The 16,238-nt window shown below is 41.2% G+C and overlaps 2 protein-coding genes across 7 annotated transcripts in view; one reads left to right on the top strand and one right to left on the bottom strand.

Annotated features, from left to right (window-relative positions):
• The window catches only part of CEPT1 (choline/ethanolamine phosphotransferase 1), a 57,313-nt gene that overhangs the window by 29,883 nt on the left and 11,192 nt on the right, over positions 1–16,238 (bottom strand). The window contains exon 2 of one of the 3 annotated variants that reach the window (XM_088674479.1): positions 8,521–8,562. The exons of the other annotated variants lie outside the window; for them this stretch is intronic. The gene's annotated coding sequence lies outside the window, so the exon portion shown is untranslated. The remainder of the gene's footprint in view (positions 1–8,520; positions 8,563–16,238) is intronic. 3 annotated transcript variants of the gene reach the window in all.
• DRAM2 (DNA damage regulated autophagy modulator 2) lies at positions 131–15,108 on the top strand. 4 transcript variants are annotated; one of them, XM_088674484.1, is made up of 8 exons: positions 131–185; positions 4,748–4,905; positions 7,186–7,253; positions 8,089–8,228; positions 9,145–9,226; positions 10,815–10,897; positions 12,544–12,636; positions 14,407–15,108. In XM_088674484.1, the coding sequence occupies exons 2-8, from the start codon at positions 4,775–4,777 to the stop codon at positions 14,512–14,514; spliced, it is 705 nt and encodes a 234-aa protein (XP_088530610.1). In that variant the 5' UTR covers positions 131–185; positions 4,748–4,774; the 3' UTR covers positions 14,515–15,108. The 4 variants fall into 4 exon arrangements, with proteins under 4 accessions (XP_088530610.1, XP_034978854.1, XP_088530612.1 ...); XM_035122963.3 differs by having other exon boundaries at positions 9,049–9,226; XM_088674486.1 differs by having other exon boundaries at positions 131–575.

The raw sequence follows: 16,238 nt of genomic DNA, 5'->3' as shown, positions 1-16,238 counted from the left end.
TGGAAGGGAAGGCAGGGGTTGGCTGAGGGAGGATGGAGCGCCGTGCGCGCGCCCGCCCCTGACCTGTTTCCTCCTCCCGCGTCCGCCCTTTCACTGCTCCCCACCCCCCGCGCCGCCCACGAGCTCCCTCAGAGAGGAGGCGGCCGGAGCAGTGAGATGAGGAGGCCGCGGGAGAGAGCGAGACGGTAAATTAACACCTCCCTGGAGGGTCGAATATCAAAGTGTGGACTTTGGCATGAGGGGGACGGGGTCACATCAGGTGCCGCGGGCGACGAAAGGGAGCGCGCCTGCCTCTCGCCTTCCTCCTCAGGAGCGTCGCATGAAGACAACTCGTGCGTGCCAAGGGGCACCTTCTCCCAGCCCCGAGAGACGGAGGGGCTGTGGCTTTAACAGCCGCATGGCAGGCAGACGTTCAACGGATTTAGTTTCCCCATTAAACACAGCCCCATACGCAGAATATCCCCCCCCCCCAGTTGAACTTCTGGTAGCTTTTAAAGGCACACGAGTCGGGAAAGTGGAGGGAGAATAGCAACTGCAGTTGTCCCCTTCCTCAGACGAAAGAGAGCTGGTGGCTGGTAAGAGTCTTTATTTTTCAGGGTTTTCCCCCCTTTTGCCCGAGAATCAGGCATGGTAACTTTCTGGTAGCTTTTTTAAAAAAATGCAAACGTTGAGACGTTCCCATTTGAGGGATGACTTTCCGCATTTGAGAAGACGAAATTAGCGTTATGACTATGCCTTTGTTTGCCCCAATGAAGGCTTTTTTTGTGTCTCCTAAATTAGTTGGGCTCTGCTTTGTAATCGAATGACTGTGCTTGGAAGAATCCTTCTTTGCACTCTTAGAGGGTAGGGCATTAGTTCTGTGCTATGTTCTGCAGTCGTGTCCAGCTTGAAGCTGTCTTTATTGACTAGAAAGCCACAAATCTTTTTTTCTTGTAGCATTTTTTCTTGTTTTGAACCAATGAAATACCGTAGCTGGCTTGGTCAACATTGTGATGAGGAGGAAGAGTAAAATAATCGCAACATCAGTTTAAATTAAAATCTGGGAGCCATGGAACTTTCAGAAACCGAATTTCCTACTATAGATATACAGCTTAAATACTGCAGCTTTTAATGTTGAAAATGAGTTTAATTTTTATCCATTGTAACTTAAAAGATGCAGGTGAGATCTCATAGTCTGAAATACTCAAAGAGAAGAGAATCCAAAATACTCAAAGAGAAGAGAATCTTAAAAGTGAAATATTGAAGGTGCAAATGCAGACAATTCCAACAAGAAAGAAAAATGGGAAGTAACTAAAGAACTTTTCTCTCACAGTGGCCAACCATATGCCTGTGGGAAACCCAAAAGCAAGCCTTGAACTTAAGAGCACTCTCCCCTCCTGTAGTTTGCAGCAACTGGTATCCAGAAGGATACTGTTCTGACCATGGAGGCAGAGCATAGGCATTGTGGTTGGTAGCCATTGATAGCCTTATTCCCCATTAATTTGTCCAATCTTTTTTTAAAAAAGCCATCCAAGTTGGCAGCCATCACTGCCTCTTGTGGGAGTGAATTCCATAGTTTAACTATGTGCCAAATGAATAAGTACAGTACTTCTTTTATTTTGCCCTGAATCTTCCAACTTTCAGCTTCACTGGATGTCCACAAATTCCAGTGTTACGAGAGAGGAAGTAGTTTTCTCTCTCTACCATGCCACCTCTTACTTGCCTTTCTCTAAACGAAAAGGTCCCAAATGTTGCAACCCTTTCTCATGAATGGCATGTGACCTACTGCCAGAGCTCATCAGTATTTTTTATCTGCAACCACAGTAGTTTCAGAAACTCCTAATTTTCCTTTTTCATAGAGTCGGACACATCCACATTCATCAGAATGTATCTCCCGTATCTTGAAATCTGCATTAACACCTGCAGTTCCACACTATGTTGTGTGTGCCATTCTTATTTCAGGGAAAATAAAATATTTATTTTATCACATTTATGCCCAAAGTGGAGCCCCAGAAGCCTTACAATATTGAAACTTTATAAACAGTTTAAAATAATAAAATCCTGTCTCTATTTCCAATAACTCAACTGTCCTACAACCTAAATTTTCCTATACCCAACAGAATTGGGAGTTTTATCATAGACATTGAGAATCTGATCCTGGTTGGCCCTCTGTGGCATAGTTGATTTAAGCTACATCCTACATATAACTGGGTGCATGGGGAAGTAGCTTAGTAGTACCCACTACAGCCAAAGAGTTGCGCTATGGTCCCTGATTAATTTCTAGTTGGACTTTGTGAGCTAAAAACAACATGCACAGTACTCCTGTGGCTTCAGCATATCAAGTGTAATGATCAAGTATTCCAGCTAGAATAAACCTTTCACCACACAATGGTAGAAATTGTAGTTGCATTTGACAGTTCCAACTGATGATAATAGTGATGATAATAACCTGGGGTCAGTGGCCCTGACAAAGTAGAGTGCTGATATGAAAAGCAAATGGGATAGGATAAGAGCTAAGCCAAGTTCTAATTGTTTCCGTTACTACTTTATAATTTATACAACTGCTAACACTTTAAAGTGATGCACAGTTATTAACAAATGTTTACGGTAGACATGATAGTAAAGGAAAAGGAGTGGAAAGGGAAGGGGAAAACAAACAAATTCAAGTACTAATTTTTAAAAGTTATGTAACTGGTGACCCGCTGGAATAGCCACTGAGAAGATTTCCATGTTCACAATTAGAGTAATTCTGCGGCTGTGTTAAACTCTTTAATTCTGTAATCTATATAATTTATTCAGATTAGAATGTAGTCTGCTTCAACCTCTTATGGAGAGGTGTAAAGATCCATGCAAGGCATTGAAACACTCCCCACCCCCACCCCCCAGAAATACTCCACCACCCACCTGAGACTCATCATGTATCGCTCACATACTTTGTGTCCTATTTTTACAACCACAAGGGAAGGAAACACTTTTTTAAATGAAAGGTGAAAATCTCAGCAAACTGAATTCTGCCCACAATGCCATGTACCACATTTACATGTACTTGTATGAATTTGGAAGTTGAACACACCTACCTACAATAGCCTAGGGCTTGCCAATCAGAAGGTTGGTGGTTCGAATCCCCACAACGGGGTGAGCTCCCGTTGCTCGGTCCCTGCTCCTGCCAACCTAACAATTCGAAAGCACGTCAAAGTGCAAGTAGATAAATAGGTACCGCTTCAGCGGGAAGGTAAACGGCGTTTCCGTGTGTTGCTCTGGTTCGCCAAAAGCGGCTTAGTCATGCTGGCCACATGACCCGGAAGCTGTACGCCGGCGCCCTCGGCCAATAAAGCGAGATGAGCACCGCAACCCGAGTCGTCTGCGACTGGACCTAATGGTCAGGGGTCCCTTTACTTTTACCTTTTAACCTACAATCTATGGTTTGAAATCCAGGAAAGCACAACCATGTTACAGGTCTTCTGAATGTTCTCTGTCTCTGGTGCTGAATGTGATAACTGTTTTTCTGTGGGACATCTGCTGCTGCAGGATATGAAGAATCCAATAATATATGCTTTTCTCATCTAAAAGAATTACTTAGCCTTTGTGCAGAAGTCTCACTATCTGAGGATAGTCAGAGGCTCATATAGTGCCCCACACACTGTTAATGCTTAAGAAATGTTAAATAGTCCCATTTGTTCCCTACCATCAATTTGCAGTGCTATTCAACCATAGTGTACTCCCAAAAATACAAAGCAGTGGAAAGGCTTCAGACAGGAATGGATCGGATTCCCTGTTTAAATTCTTATCTTTGATAAAAACAGCATGCTGGTAATATTAAAATTAATATTCTTACAAAATATTTTTTAGAGTTTGGAACAGATTCAGAAGAATATTAAGGGTAAAACTAGATGGTTCCAGCACATTACCAAATAATGGAGTGTAGAAAGGAAGAGCTGCATTCTTTTCAAGCCCACTGATGCTCCCCTACACTGTGTTGTCCATTTTTAAGCAAAAATCTGAGCAGCATTAGCTGGACAAACCAATATCTAAGGCTGGGATTGCTGTTGTTAATGTGTAAACATGAAGTTATGCCCTCAGTTAGATTAAAAAAGTCCTCACTTTTACAATGCCCATATTTTTTCTCCAACTTTAGGAGGAGATTGACCCGGGTTATTCCAAGTAGTATCAGCCTGCTCCTCTCTTGAAAACAATAATTGCTCTTTTCTAATGTGTTTATTTAGTCTTTAGTCATGGTACTTGGTTTTTTTAATCCTCTTTAACAGTTATGCAGGTTTTCATATGTTTCCATTGTGTATTAGAAGATTATTTTTCAATATATGTGGAATTACTGTTGTGCCATCCATCTCTTTTACGCTTTTACGATATTACACATAATTGGTAAAACAGTGATCATTTTTATATTTCTGCCAAGAGATGAAACAGCCAAGAAAACCAGGAAGATTTGACACTGTTTATTAGATTCTTTCTTTCCCCTGCCCCCCATCTCCTTGTTCTAAAAAAAATTTTTTAGTGTTGCACATATCCAAAATACATTTCTGCTTTCTGTTTTCCATTCAGCTTCTGTATTGCAATAACTTTCTGTTTCCTGGTTTGTGTTGGTATTGCAGTGCAGGCATGAAAAGTGAAACAATCTAATCTCTCGGGAGAAAAGTCTTGAGTCAGTAAAATTGTTTGCCTGGGTGTGTTTCGAAACACAAAGAAGACTGCATACGAAAAGGAAGGGGAAGAGAAAACATAGTTAATGGTATCTCTTCATTCTTCACAGTGTTTGGACTTGGAAGATGATTTTGAGATGTGGTGGTTTCAGCAAGGTCTGAGCATCTTGCCTTCTGCCCTCGTTATTTGGACATCTGCTTCCTTTGTGTTTTCATACATTACTGCAGTCGTCTTACATCATGTTGACCCTTTGGTGCCCTACATCAGGTCAGTAAGACTTTTACTATTGCATTGTTACATACAGTGGTACCTCTGGTTACGAACACTTCTGGTTACAAACACTTCAGGTTACGAGCTCCGCTAACCTGGAAGTAGCTGCTCCTGGTTGCGAACTTTGCCCCAGGATGTGAACGGAAATCGTGCGCCAGAGGCACGCGCACAGCAGGAGGCCCCATTAGTGAAAGCACGCCTCAGGGTAAGAACGGTTTCAGCATAAGAATAGACCTCCAGAATGAATTAAGTTTGTAACCAGAGGTACCACTGTATACCAAAATATCACTGCATAGGAAAGCACCCCCCCCCCCTTTGGGAGGGACTCCTAATTTTTAAAAAGTCATATGCATACCAATTTAAAGTCCTTTCATTTCTATCTAGCAATGCTGAAAAACTTGTTGCTCTCCCCTCAGCTTTTGCTGGAAGGTAAAGTTCATACACTTCCCAATTCCTTACAGATGGGTATGGCAAAATCAATAAATGGTTATAGGTTATAACTTGCCTGCAGCCATGTTTTAACTATAGGAGACTGCAAGAATCTGCAGCTGTAATAAACTGCATACACATTTTGACTAATATACAGATTCCTATTTGGCAATTCCCAGGCAATGTGGGTGTATCTGCTGTGATCACTGGAAACCAAGAGGCAGGGAGAAACCTGCATCCGAGTTATCCATTTTCCCCATTAACATGCCAGCTACAGGTCCTAGAGCAGGTCAGTTAGATCTCTTTCCTATGATGCATATATCGCTTGTAACCAAACATCCATAAGAGCTTCTTACTTTTTAAATTAAATATATAGTTTTAAATGCCATTGAATAAATATACATTTTTACAAGAAAACTGTTGGGGGGGGGGAGTGTTGCAGAGTCACTACCTCTCAACCTTCGTCATAGAATTGCAGAGTTGAAAGAGACCCAGAGGATCATTTAGTCCAACCTCCTGCAATGCAGGAATATGGAGCTGTCCCATATAGGGATCGAACCTGCAACCTTAGTGTTATCAGCACCATGCTCTCACCAACTGGCCTATCCATCTCTAGCCCTTGTCATGCCTGATGTCAGGGAACCTTTTTTCAGTTCTGGGGCTGCATCCTCTTTTGGGCAACCTTTCAAGGACTACATGCTAGTGTTAGGCAGAACTTCTGCACATACTCACAGACCCCTTTGTATCGCCATGTAGAAAAGCAAGAGGCGTTATCAGAATACATGGCCACATTCTAGTCTGGCAAAAATTGTTGGGGTGTGAAGCAAGGCCAGCAAGGTGTTGTGGCCTAGGGAGAGCTCCAAGGGCGCCACATGTGGCCTGCCAGCCTGAGGTTTCCTGCTCCTGCCTTATGTAATTCACTGGGCAGTGTTAAGAATCAGAGATCCAGCATGCTTTAAGCAAGAGAAAGGATTACTAGCAAATATATTCAAGGCTTGCCGATCAGAAGCTCGGCGGCTCGAATCCCCGCGACGGGGTGAGTTCCCGTTCCTCGGTCCCTGCTCCTGCCAACCTAGCAGTTCGAAAGTACGTAAAGTGCAAGTAGATAAATAGGTACCACTCGGCGGGAAGGTAAACGGCGTTTCCATGCGCTGCTCTGATTTGCCAGAAGCGGCTTAGTCATGCTGGCAACATGACCCAGAAGCTGTCTGCGGACAAACGCCAGCTCCCATGGCCAGTAAAGTGAGATGAGCGCCGCAACCCCAGAGTCATCCACGACTGGACCTAACAGTCAGGAGTCCCTTTACCCCTTTATATTCAGCAGATAATTTAAGTGGGTGGGGGTGAAGGTCTATGTTTCTGGATGAATACATAGAGATAGTATATAGGCAGCCTGATAAGACTGCACTTTGCCTTTTAGAACTTTGCCATTATTCGTGTATTGAAATTCTTAAATGACTTGGAGTCAGAAAATTGGTCAGACATCAATAAACTTTAGCCATGCATAGCTGGCTGTACTAAACAAATAAATAAAAAGGCTCTATATTTGGCAAACAACCTTTTATAAGTCTTTTAAAAACTTGTTCCTTTAGTAAATATAATTGTGCTAGATTTTCCAGCATTAAAAACTTACTCAATGCATTTTGAAATAATACAAAAACCAAATGAGTCATGCCTCAAGTACTACATGGGCATGGATTTCTTTTTGGTTGCTTCCCTTTTGATAGTTGTATATCCCCCCATCTACTGCTTATTCTTGATACTTACAAATTTAAATGTCTCCCATTTTTTTAGTTCTGCATTTGGTGGGTTTTAGAGTCACTGTATCTTACATTGCTTTTCTTTCAGTGACACAGGAACAACACCCCCTGAAAGATGTTTGTTTGGGATAATGTTAAACATTTCCACTCTTTTGGGTAAGTACAGGGGGGAAAGAATCCTAGGCTTCTGAAAGATGCTTTGGCTTTGTCAGGCTCCAGAAGGAAGGAATTCTGTATCTGTAGCATAGCTATTGAGATGCCCTTGTCATGTGGAAAAGGTGTATTGATGGAAGCGAGACAAGGACACCACAACAACTGTTCTTAAAGATTGCCATGGCAAATACAGGTGGCAATATGATTATTGACTATTCATTATTCCATAAATAATCCTGCTAAATATGCCTGTCTCATAGTAGACGAGTAATTGTATGACACAGAATCTTGTGACAGCTTAAAAACTTAGAAATGTGTTAAGGTGGAAGACAAAGGGTTTTGAGATACTACATAGTTAATAGCCATACCAATGCTAGGATGTTTGTTATACCTAAAAACTGTTTGTGAATTCTCTCTCTTAATACATGATTATCACTGTTTTGTGCTTCCTGTATTTCATTTCCTTCTGACCATACTGTTTACAATTTTGCTCCTGCAAAACCATGTGAATATATCCCTATAACTCAGGAGAATACTTCATGCTTCTAAGAAAGTGAACAGGTCCACAATAGCTTCTACCTTAATTAATTTGTTAAGTCTTTTAAAGATGCCATGATAAACTTTGTTCTTTTTGCTGCAACATACTAACATGGCTACTCTAAAAGTATACATCATATAAGTAAAATTCATCTGCCCTCAGGGCAGGACTCTCTTCCCTCCTATTGCATTTTGAGTACCTGACAGCTAGTTTTATGTGGCCGCCAATTATACCTGGCTTCTTCCAATGTCAGTCTTTTATACCATAGTCTTACTAAGCTGTATTTGGATTATTTCACAGGCATGGCAACCATGTATGTCCGATACAAACAAGTTGATGCTTTGAATCCTGACAACCCCAAGATCTTAAGGTTAAATAAAGCTGGCTTTGTGTTAGGAACAGTTAGTTGCTTTGGGCTTTGCATCATTGCGAACTTCCAGGTTTGTACTTCATCTTTAATTGTTTTGGAATATAGGATATGATAGGCCTTTTCCTCTCTCTCCAGAGAAGTTGCCTACTGATTGCCTTCCAGCATAAATTTGGGCAGTGAATGCACATGAAACACAATTTTTCATCTCATAATAGGTTTGTGTTTACAATTGGGCTTTGGTTGTCAGGCCACAATTGTACGATTGCCATGATCTTGCTGTATATTTACTTAGTAGCAATTAGTGCAGTTTAGTTTTATTGGTGTGAATTTCAATATTTACACATGATTTGTTAACAAGTTACCTTTTTTGCTGTAAGCCACTTGGAGATATTCAGGTGACAAGTCTAAGAAATGAAAGGAAAGGAAAGGAAATGCTCAAGCACAAAGCTTATTGGATGGCCTTGGGCTGGTTGCAATCTCTCAGCCTAACCTTCTAAGAGTTGTTGAGGTTAAAGTGCTATCAGAGTTCTAGACACACGTAATGCAGCAACCTTCAAGCTAGGCATATCTGAGTCTGGTCAGTAGTTGGATGAGAGACTATCTGGAAGCCACATGTGTGCCACTTTGAGCTTCCTGGAGCAAAGCTAGCATGTAAACTATTCTTTTCCACTAAAGAGTAGGGTAAAAATATTTTCAGTGTAAAAAATACAAAACATGAATTAAGTCTGGGAGACAGATGTAAGATTTTGCTATCAAACCACATTTTTTTTGAAAACGTGAACTCTCCTCGGGAGCCACCCCTCTAAAGTCTCAGTTTATTGACTGAATTGTCCAGCTTTCAAATATTACTTGGTCAAACCAGCTTTGAAACCTGTGTTCTTTTCCTCCAGAAAAGCACTTTATTTTCTGTGCATGTAACTGGAGCCTGTCTCACGTTCGGAATAGGAGCCATTTACATTCTGGTTCAAACAATTCTTTCCTACAAGATGCAACCAGGGATTCATGGGAAGGGCATTTTTTGGATCAGACTGACAGTTCTGCTGTGGTGTACATCCAGCATAGTGAGTAGTATCCTTTGTGGTGAAATGTCATTAAAACAGTGAACATGTATAATTTATATTCAAATAGTGGCTAAAAGGTGCCAACTGTTATGGTAATACTGGGGGGGGGGAATCATAGAATATATTAACTTCAGTGGCTATTAAAATATACATTGTGCACTTCATTCCTTCCATATATATGTCTGCCATCAAAAAGAAGCAAATCTTAATTCAGTGGGATCTGTTTAGTAGAATGTGAACATAAGACTGCAGTTCAACTCATCCATGTTCTCTTTGGAAGTCTCTGTGACTTCAGTGGGTGTTAGTATAAGAGCATAAGAAGAGCCCTATTTGATCAGACCAAAGGTATATCTAGTCCAGTATTTTACTTCCGACTGACTTTTTTCCTAATCCAAAGGTTTTTAATGTTCTAGCCTTTCCTTCTATGGAAGGTTCTCAAGCCCTCGGATAGTTTTGGTTCTTTTTTCTTTCTTTTTTTTTGCATTTTCACAGTTCTGTGATGCTTATTTAAGTATACATAGGATTCTAAATGCAGCTGCATCATATATTTGTATAATGGCATTACGATGATGCCACTGGTGCCATTTGCAGCCTCCCCCCCAGGAAAAATAAAGCATAGGGATTTTCATAGGGATTGCAGCACAGAAAGAAATGGTTAACCTCCCTCCCTGCACATCACAGTCACAATCTGCATCTACTATTCAAAAACATGCTGAATGCATTCATACTTCTCTGCATAAGGACTAGGCTGCAAATCTATTTTGTAAATAAATGACTGATTAAGATAAAGTTGAATGGTTTCTCAAATGTTGAAAGTGCAAAGCAGATGTTAGGGGTTTTGAAAGGAAACCCATTTCTGAGTCTCTAAATCTCAACCATATTGGTATACATTTCACAAGAAGTAAGAAAAATATTCTGTTTGGCATTGATGGGGAGAGCAAACAAACCTGTGGGAAGCCAGTGTTAATTACACTGGGGTAAATTATGCTGCTGTTAATTCACTCCTATTCCAAACTCCATTCAGGAGTAGGGCTGAGTGAGCCCAAGCCTGAAGAGGGAAAACAAGCCTTTAAATAGAGAGTTTGTCTTCCACCACCCTTTTTGCAAGTAAAATTACCATTGAGCAGTTAAGTCATGTGACTGAGCTGAATTTGGAATGGAAGCAAGTCTTCTGCCTCTCCACAGAACACAACTTTTTCAGGACTCATTCCAGTGCTGGCTGGAAAAGTATTCTCCAGTTGAGCCAAGATGAGGGTCTTCAGCTGGCTGAGCTTAGGCTCAGCCCAGAGATACACCTGTTCCAAACTCCACTCATCCTGGCAGATCTTGGACTTGGATTGCTCCCTAAGTCTCAGCTAGGGCATTTGGTCTGCTTTTTGGTTATCACATTTTTAAGGTCATGGACAAACTGAAGAGACCAGCAAAACTGAAGAGCCATACCAGGAAAAATAATATCTCTTCTATTTCTTGCTATGAGTCAGCCAATACACCAGAGAGCCCCTAGATCAGAGAAAAAGCAAATAAGGGCAAGCAAGGATGAATGTAAAGTGAGAGTGCTCCATATGCCTCATGGATGTTCCTTAACCTGCTAAAAGTGTTTATTTCTTCAGTCATTTTGTACAGTGGCCTGTGTGGAACAGGTTTAATACAGAAGCTGCATTGGGACCCCCAGGAGAAGGTAAGTTTCATATTCTTATGAGAAAAGATGAAGACAATGGAAATTTGTCCTCTGCATTGTAGCATATATAGGGGGGGGAGAGCTATGCACACACACACCCTAAAAACACACAGCTACGTGGTCACAGTAAAAAATTTCCAGGGCACAAAAAAGTAAGACAGTAGTAATGTAGGGAGCTCAAAACCCACTGTTGGCTTGACTATTTGAACCAGAAGTTACCTGGAAAGTTAGAAACCAGATAGCATGACAGTTGCCCTGTCGGAGCTTTTGCCAATTTGCTAGCTTCTTTGAATAGTCCCCCCCACACAGATAAAGTAGCACACACAGATAAAGTAGCACATAAATTAACAAACATAACCCTAAACGTAGTATGAGACAAGTGTTCCTCACATTTTCTATAAATATTGTGGCCCATTTCATGCCAGTCCAGTCTAGAGAAATGTGTAAGAAGAGCTCAGTTGGGTAGGCCAGATGTCTGTGGGATGCCCACAAGCAAGGTATGAAGGTAATATCCCACAGTTACTCTTCAGCAAATGGCATCCACCATCTTCAGTTATAGTTCTAAACCATGGTTTAAGCACAGGGATGGAAATTCTCCATCTCACAAGCCAAACTTTGCCCACCAAGGGGGGGGGGTCAAAGTTGGGCTATGAGGCCATTTCCCTCAACTGCTTAGTGGGGGTTAAACCCTGCTCTGTTTGGCAAGATTCCATGCAAATCCCTTGTTAAAACAGGGTTTCCTCCCATTATGCTACATGGTAAGTGTAGCCTAGGCTTGCATGTTTCCCTTCCTTTCACATGGAAGTGAGGCTTTTGCTTTCCTTAACTCTGGCCTGTTTTTGTCTGAACTGTAAATTGTGGTTCAACACACTATGGTTAGCTTCAACACGATATATCTTTATTTGAAGGAGGCTTATTTTGAAATTAACTGTAATTAATATTAACAAACCTTACTTAGCTTTTTGGATGAAATGACAAACCACAGTTAAGGGAAAGAAAAAGCTGGTGTCTAGTGCTATGTGAATGAGGAACCTAAGCTCATTCACATAGCACTAGATGATGGTGTAGCATTCCTCCTTAACATGGTTATTCACTGGCCTATTGCCTCTGAATGGAAATAACCAAACAAAAGTGTATAGAGCGCAAATCAGAACTCATTCACTGCCATTCTGTATACTGTCCAAATAGGTGGCTATGGGAAAATCAGCCCTCAACACACTTTCCATACACATTATCCATAACACTATTTTAGAAGGAACAAGAGCAACCTGCAACAAAATGCTGCAGTGTATCCCCAGTTGTAAAAGGGTGTTTTGCATTCAGGGTTTCATCCGCCCTTCCTAATTCCCTCTAAATACAGTATTCAACTCATCCCCATCTGTTCCATTTTTCTTTTCTAAGTATTACTGTACACACTTTGCCTACTGAACATGCTTAGTCATGCATGAGCTGATTTTATAGGGTTTGCCCCCTTAAGTGTTCATCTTTTCAGATACAATTCATACTTTTTTGCAATCTGAGGTTCCCCTGAGCATGCTGAAACTTCCCTCTTGTTTTGACTACTTGTTGACAATTACTTAATTGCCATTAGTGATCTTTCACCACTAAGATGTATTCTCATAGAAATCTGTTTTTGTCTTCTACAGGGTTACACTATTCACATCATGAGCACCGTCTCGGAGTGGTCTTTGGCTTTCTCTTTCCTCAGCTTTTTCCTTACTTATATTCGTGACTTCCAGGTAAACCAATGCAGGTTTTTAGCTGAATAGCTTCTAAGCGATATTAGATATTCTTAACCACCCTGAAGTTTTGGGGGGTGGCTTAACACAAGAAGGAAGGCACTTCATGGGATAATATGAAATGTGAATTTCCATGGCAAATCATGTAAAGTAAATATCACCCATGCTAAAAGCTTGTGGCTTTTGATCTGTAAATTTCCTCTTTGATGTACATGACTGGCCACTATTAAGACAGTATGTACACTAGATTGCCACTATTAAGACAGTATGTACACTAGATCGCCACTATTAAGACAGTATGTGCACTAGATGGAGCACAGAAATTAAAATTGCTATTTTTCCGAGCTACAAGAGAAAAAAGGACACTTCATACAAGCATATTTTACTTTCAGAGGCTGGCCTTGCAATATTATCTTTTCAAAAATCTGTTTTTAAGCATGAAGAACAACATTTTGTCTGCGTTGTCTCCTTTGCTTATAAAAACAAACACAACTCTGTATACAGTGAAAGTATAATATGCACTGAATGTCCCAATGCAATTGGTATTATGATTCAAAATAAAATCCACACAAGGCATGTAGGTAGTCGCAAAGAACTTGACAAGAATATATGCAGTCTTGCAATTTGCCATTCAATATAACCGAGTTCAAGAGTTCAACTAGGTAGTAAATTTTCTAGATAAGACTGTGTACATGAAGGAATCTAGCAACAAGGCTCCCATGTATGGTCTTTGTTTTGTATGTCTTCTTCAGGTTGGTTCAGATACATTGATAAACGTCAAGTTTGTGCTCATGATGAGGCCAGCTCCTGACTTGCATGGGCACTTAGCTCCTAGTTTTAGCTCCTTGCTTATGAGCAAATACCAAATTACAAAGCAATGCATTAAACCTTTCTTTACACGTGTCTCATGGATCACTGGATTTAGTGATGGAAAACCATTTAAAAATTGCCCATTTCTGCTACACACTGCAGAATGTTATTTATTTAATGAATTTATATTCTACCTTCCCCTTAAAGTGTGATTCCCCACCACCACCCTTTTTTGAGGATTAGGACACATTTAGTGCCTTGCCATATCTGGTCATGTCTATTTAAGCCAGGTAGGAAGTCCAGATGGCATTTGACTCCCCACTTCCATCTTCCCCAGCAAACATGGCCACAGGTCAGATATTATGGGAGTTCAGTAACATCTGGAGGACCACAGGTATCCCACCCCTAGTTTAAGTGTTTCAACAAAATCCCTCCAGGTACATCTGTAGCATAGGTGGGGAACCTCAGCCCTGTGGGTTGAATACAGCTTTCAAGGCCCCTCTATCCAGTCCTTGTCACAGCCCTACTCAATACCCTCCTCAAATTCTTTTGCCTTGCTAGAATGTGTCCTTAAACTGTGATAATTCCTCTGGTTTATGTGGGTGGAGAGATGTGGGACTTGTATAGCTGGAATGTAGCCTATTGTAAATAGGTAAGAGTTGCATCTATTGTTTCACCTCCTTTTACCTCTGGGCCCACCTACCGGTATTACTGGCATGCAGCCGCTGGAATGTTCCCTATGAGGAAATGCAGCCATTGAGCGGGGAAAAATCCCACCACACATCTATAGAATTAAAAAACAGCCAATAGTAATCCAAACCAGTGAGACCCATCAATTCCACCATCACCACCCAGTGAAGGAAGATCTAGTGGAGAACTGTTTGATGTTGCAGTTGTTGCTCTGCGAAAATGGATTGACAGACCTTATTCATTCTTTTCCACTATTGTTCCCTTCTTCAGAAAATCTCCTTGCGTACAGAAGCACTGCTGCATGGACACAATCTTTATTATACACATCAGCAGCTACTAGCAGATGACCAAGGAATGCCAACCACAGGGAATATATGAGAAGAGAACAATGGAAAATGGGTATGGATTGGATCCAAAGGTGGAATCCGTCCATCAGAGAATGGCTTTTTCTGTCAGAAGGGAAACTTTGGATCAAACACTGGCTTTTAATATCAGATGAACCTGTGTTGGTTTTGTGTCTAAAAATCCAATGTTGCCTGAGTGCACTTCTGCTCACACAATGGGACTTCCATATCTTCTCCCCAAATCTGTCCTGGAGGGTCACCTAAGTAAAGTGAAGTGCAATTGCTCTTGAGCACAGACACCGTTGGATTTCACTCAGTTATGCCATCAGTCTTAATATGCAACTAACAAGATAGATGCCTACTTATCTCATTGTCATCAACCACATCTACAACGCTATAAATGTGTTATAAGATTTAGCACATTCTGTACAAGCAGTAAAAATGTGTCATTTTATAGGCAAATATTGATGAAGGATTGTTAATGAAATCGGTCACTTATGTGAAAATATTTTTAATTAACCCATAAAGCAATGCAATTCCAAATATGAAGTAATACTGCCAGTAGCAGCCTGCAACATTTCTTCTAGATTTTTATATATACTGAATAATAAAATACAGATTAAAGTTTGCTGACTAAAGTCCATGAATTCTGCATACTCATGAAAGGAGATGGGATTGAAATATTTCCATATATAGGTTAAATTAGGGGTCAACCATCTTTCTGGACCAGTGGGCACATCTGGAATTTTGAGAGTTTTGAGGGTGCCAGCCACAACATGGTTGCCATGTTAGGGGGGGAGACATAGAAGGTACAGTCACTGTGCAGCTCCTCCCATAATTGTATTTTCATACTAGACCTTGTAGAATTTCTGAATCAAACAGCAACCTTCTCTTTGCTAAGCAACATGTGGAGATTTCCTTCCAAAACTACTGATGGTATCACTTCCCCTGCAGCTTAATAAAATTCGGATGGTGTTTAGAGCCAGCTTGCTTTTTCCTGCTCCAGAACATGAACCAATGAATTCAAGTTACAAGAAAGGAGATACCAACATCAGGAAGAACTTTCTCACAGTGGAACAGATTCCCTTGGAAGGTGGTAGATTCTTTCTCCTTGGAGGTTTTTAAGCGGAGGTTGGATGGCCATCTGTCATGGATGCAATAGTTGAGATTCCTGCATTGTAGGGGATTTGGACTACATGACCCTTCCAACTCTACAATTCTAAGGGAGAAGGACAAGATGGAATAAAGGTAAAGGGACCCCTGACCATTAGGTCCATTCGTGACCGACTCTGGGGTTGTGGCGCTCATCTTGCATTATTGGTCGAGGGAGCCGGCGTACAGCTTCCAGGTCATGTGGTCAGCATGACAAAGCCGCTTCTGGCGAACCAGAGCAGCGCACGGAAACGCCGTTTACCGTCCCACCAGAGCAGTACCTATTTATCTACCGTACTTGCACTTTGACGTGCTTTCGAACTGCTAGGTTGGCAGGAGCAGGGACCGAGCAACGGGAGCTCACCCCGTCACGGGGATTCGAACCGCCGACCTTCTGATCGGCAAGCCCTAGGCTCTGTGGTTTAACCCACAGCGCCAGCCGCGTCCCCACAAGTTGGAATATGCCTATTCTAAACTTGAATGGATTTTAAAAATCAGAACCATTTGTCTTTTCGAAGAACAAACGTTTTCTATATTCTACACATATTCTGAGATCATAAGCCAGTATCAACAAGAAAGACAAGTTAAAATTTTGTTTTCATAAAC

The sequence above is a fragment of the Zootoca vivipara genome, chromosome 7, assembly GCF_965207765.1.
Source record: "Zootoca vivipara chromosome 7, rZooViv2.hap1.1, whole genome shotgun sequence".
Lineage (NCBI taxonomy): Eukaryota > Metazoa > Chordata > Lepidosauria > Squamata > Lacertidae > Zootoca > Zootoca vivipara.
The sequence above is the reverse complement of the archived record's forward strand: the minus strand, read 5'-3'. Positions and strand labels throughout refer to the sequence as shown.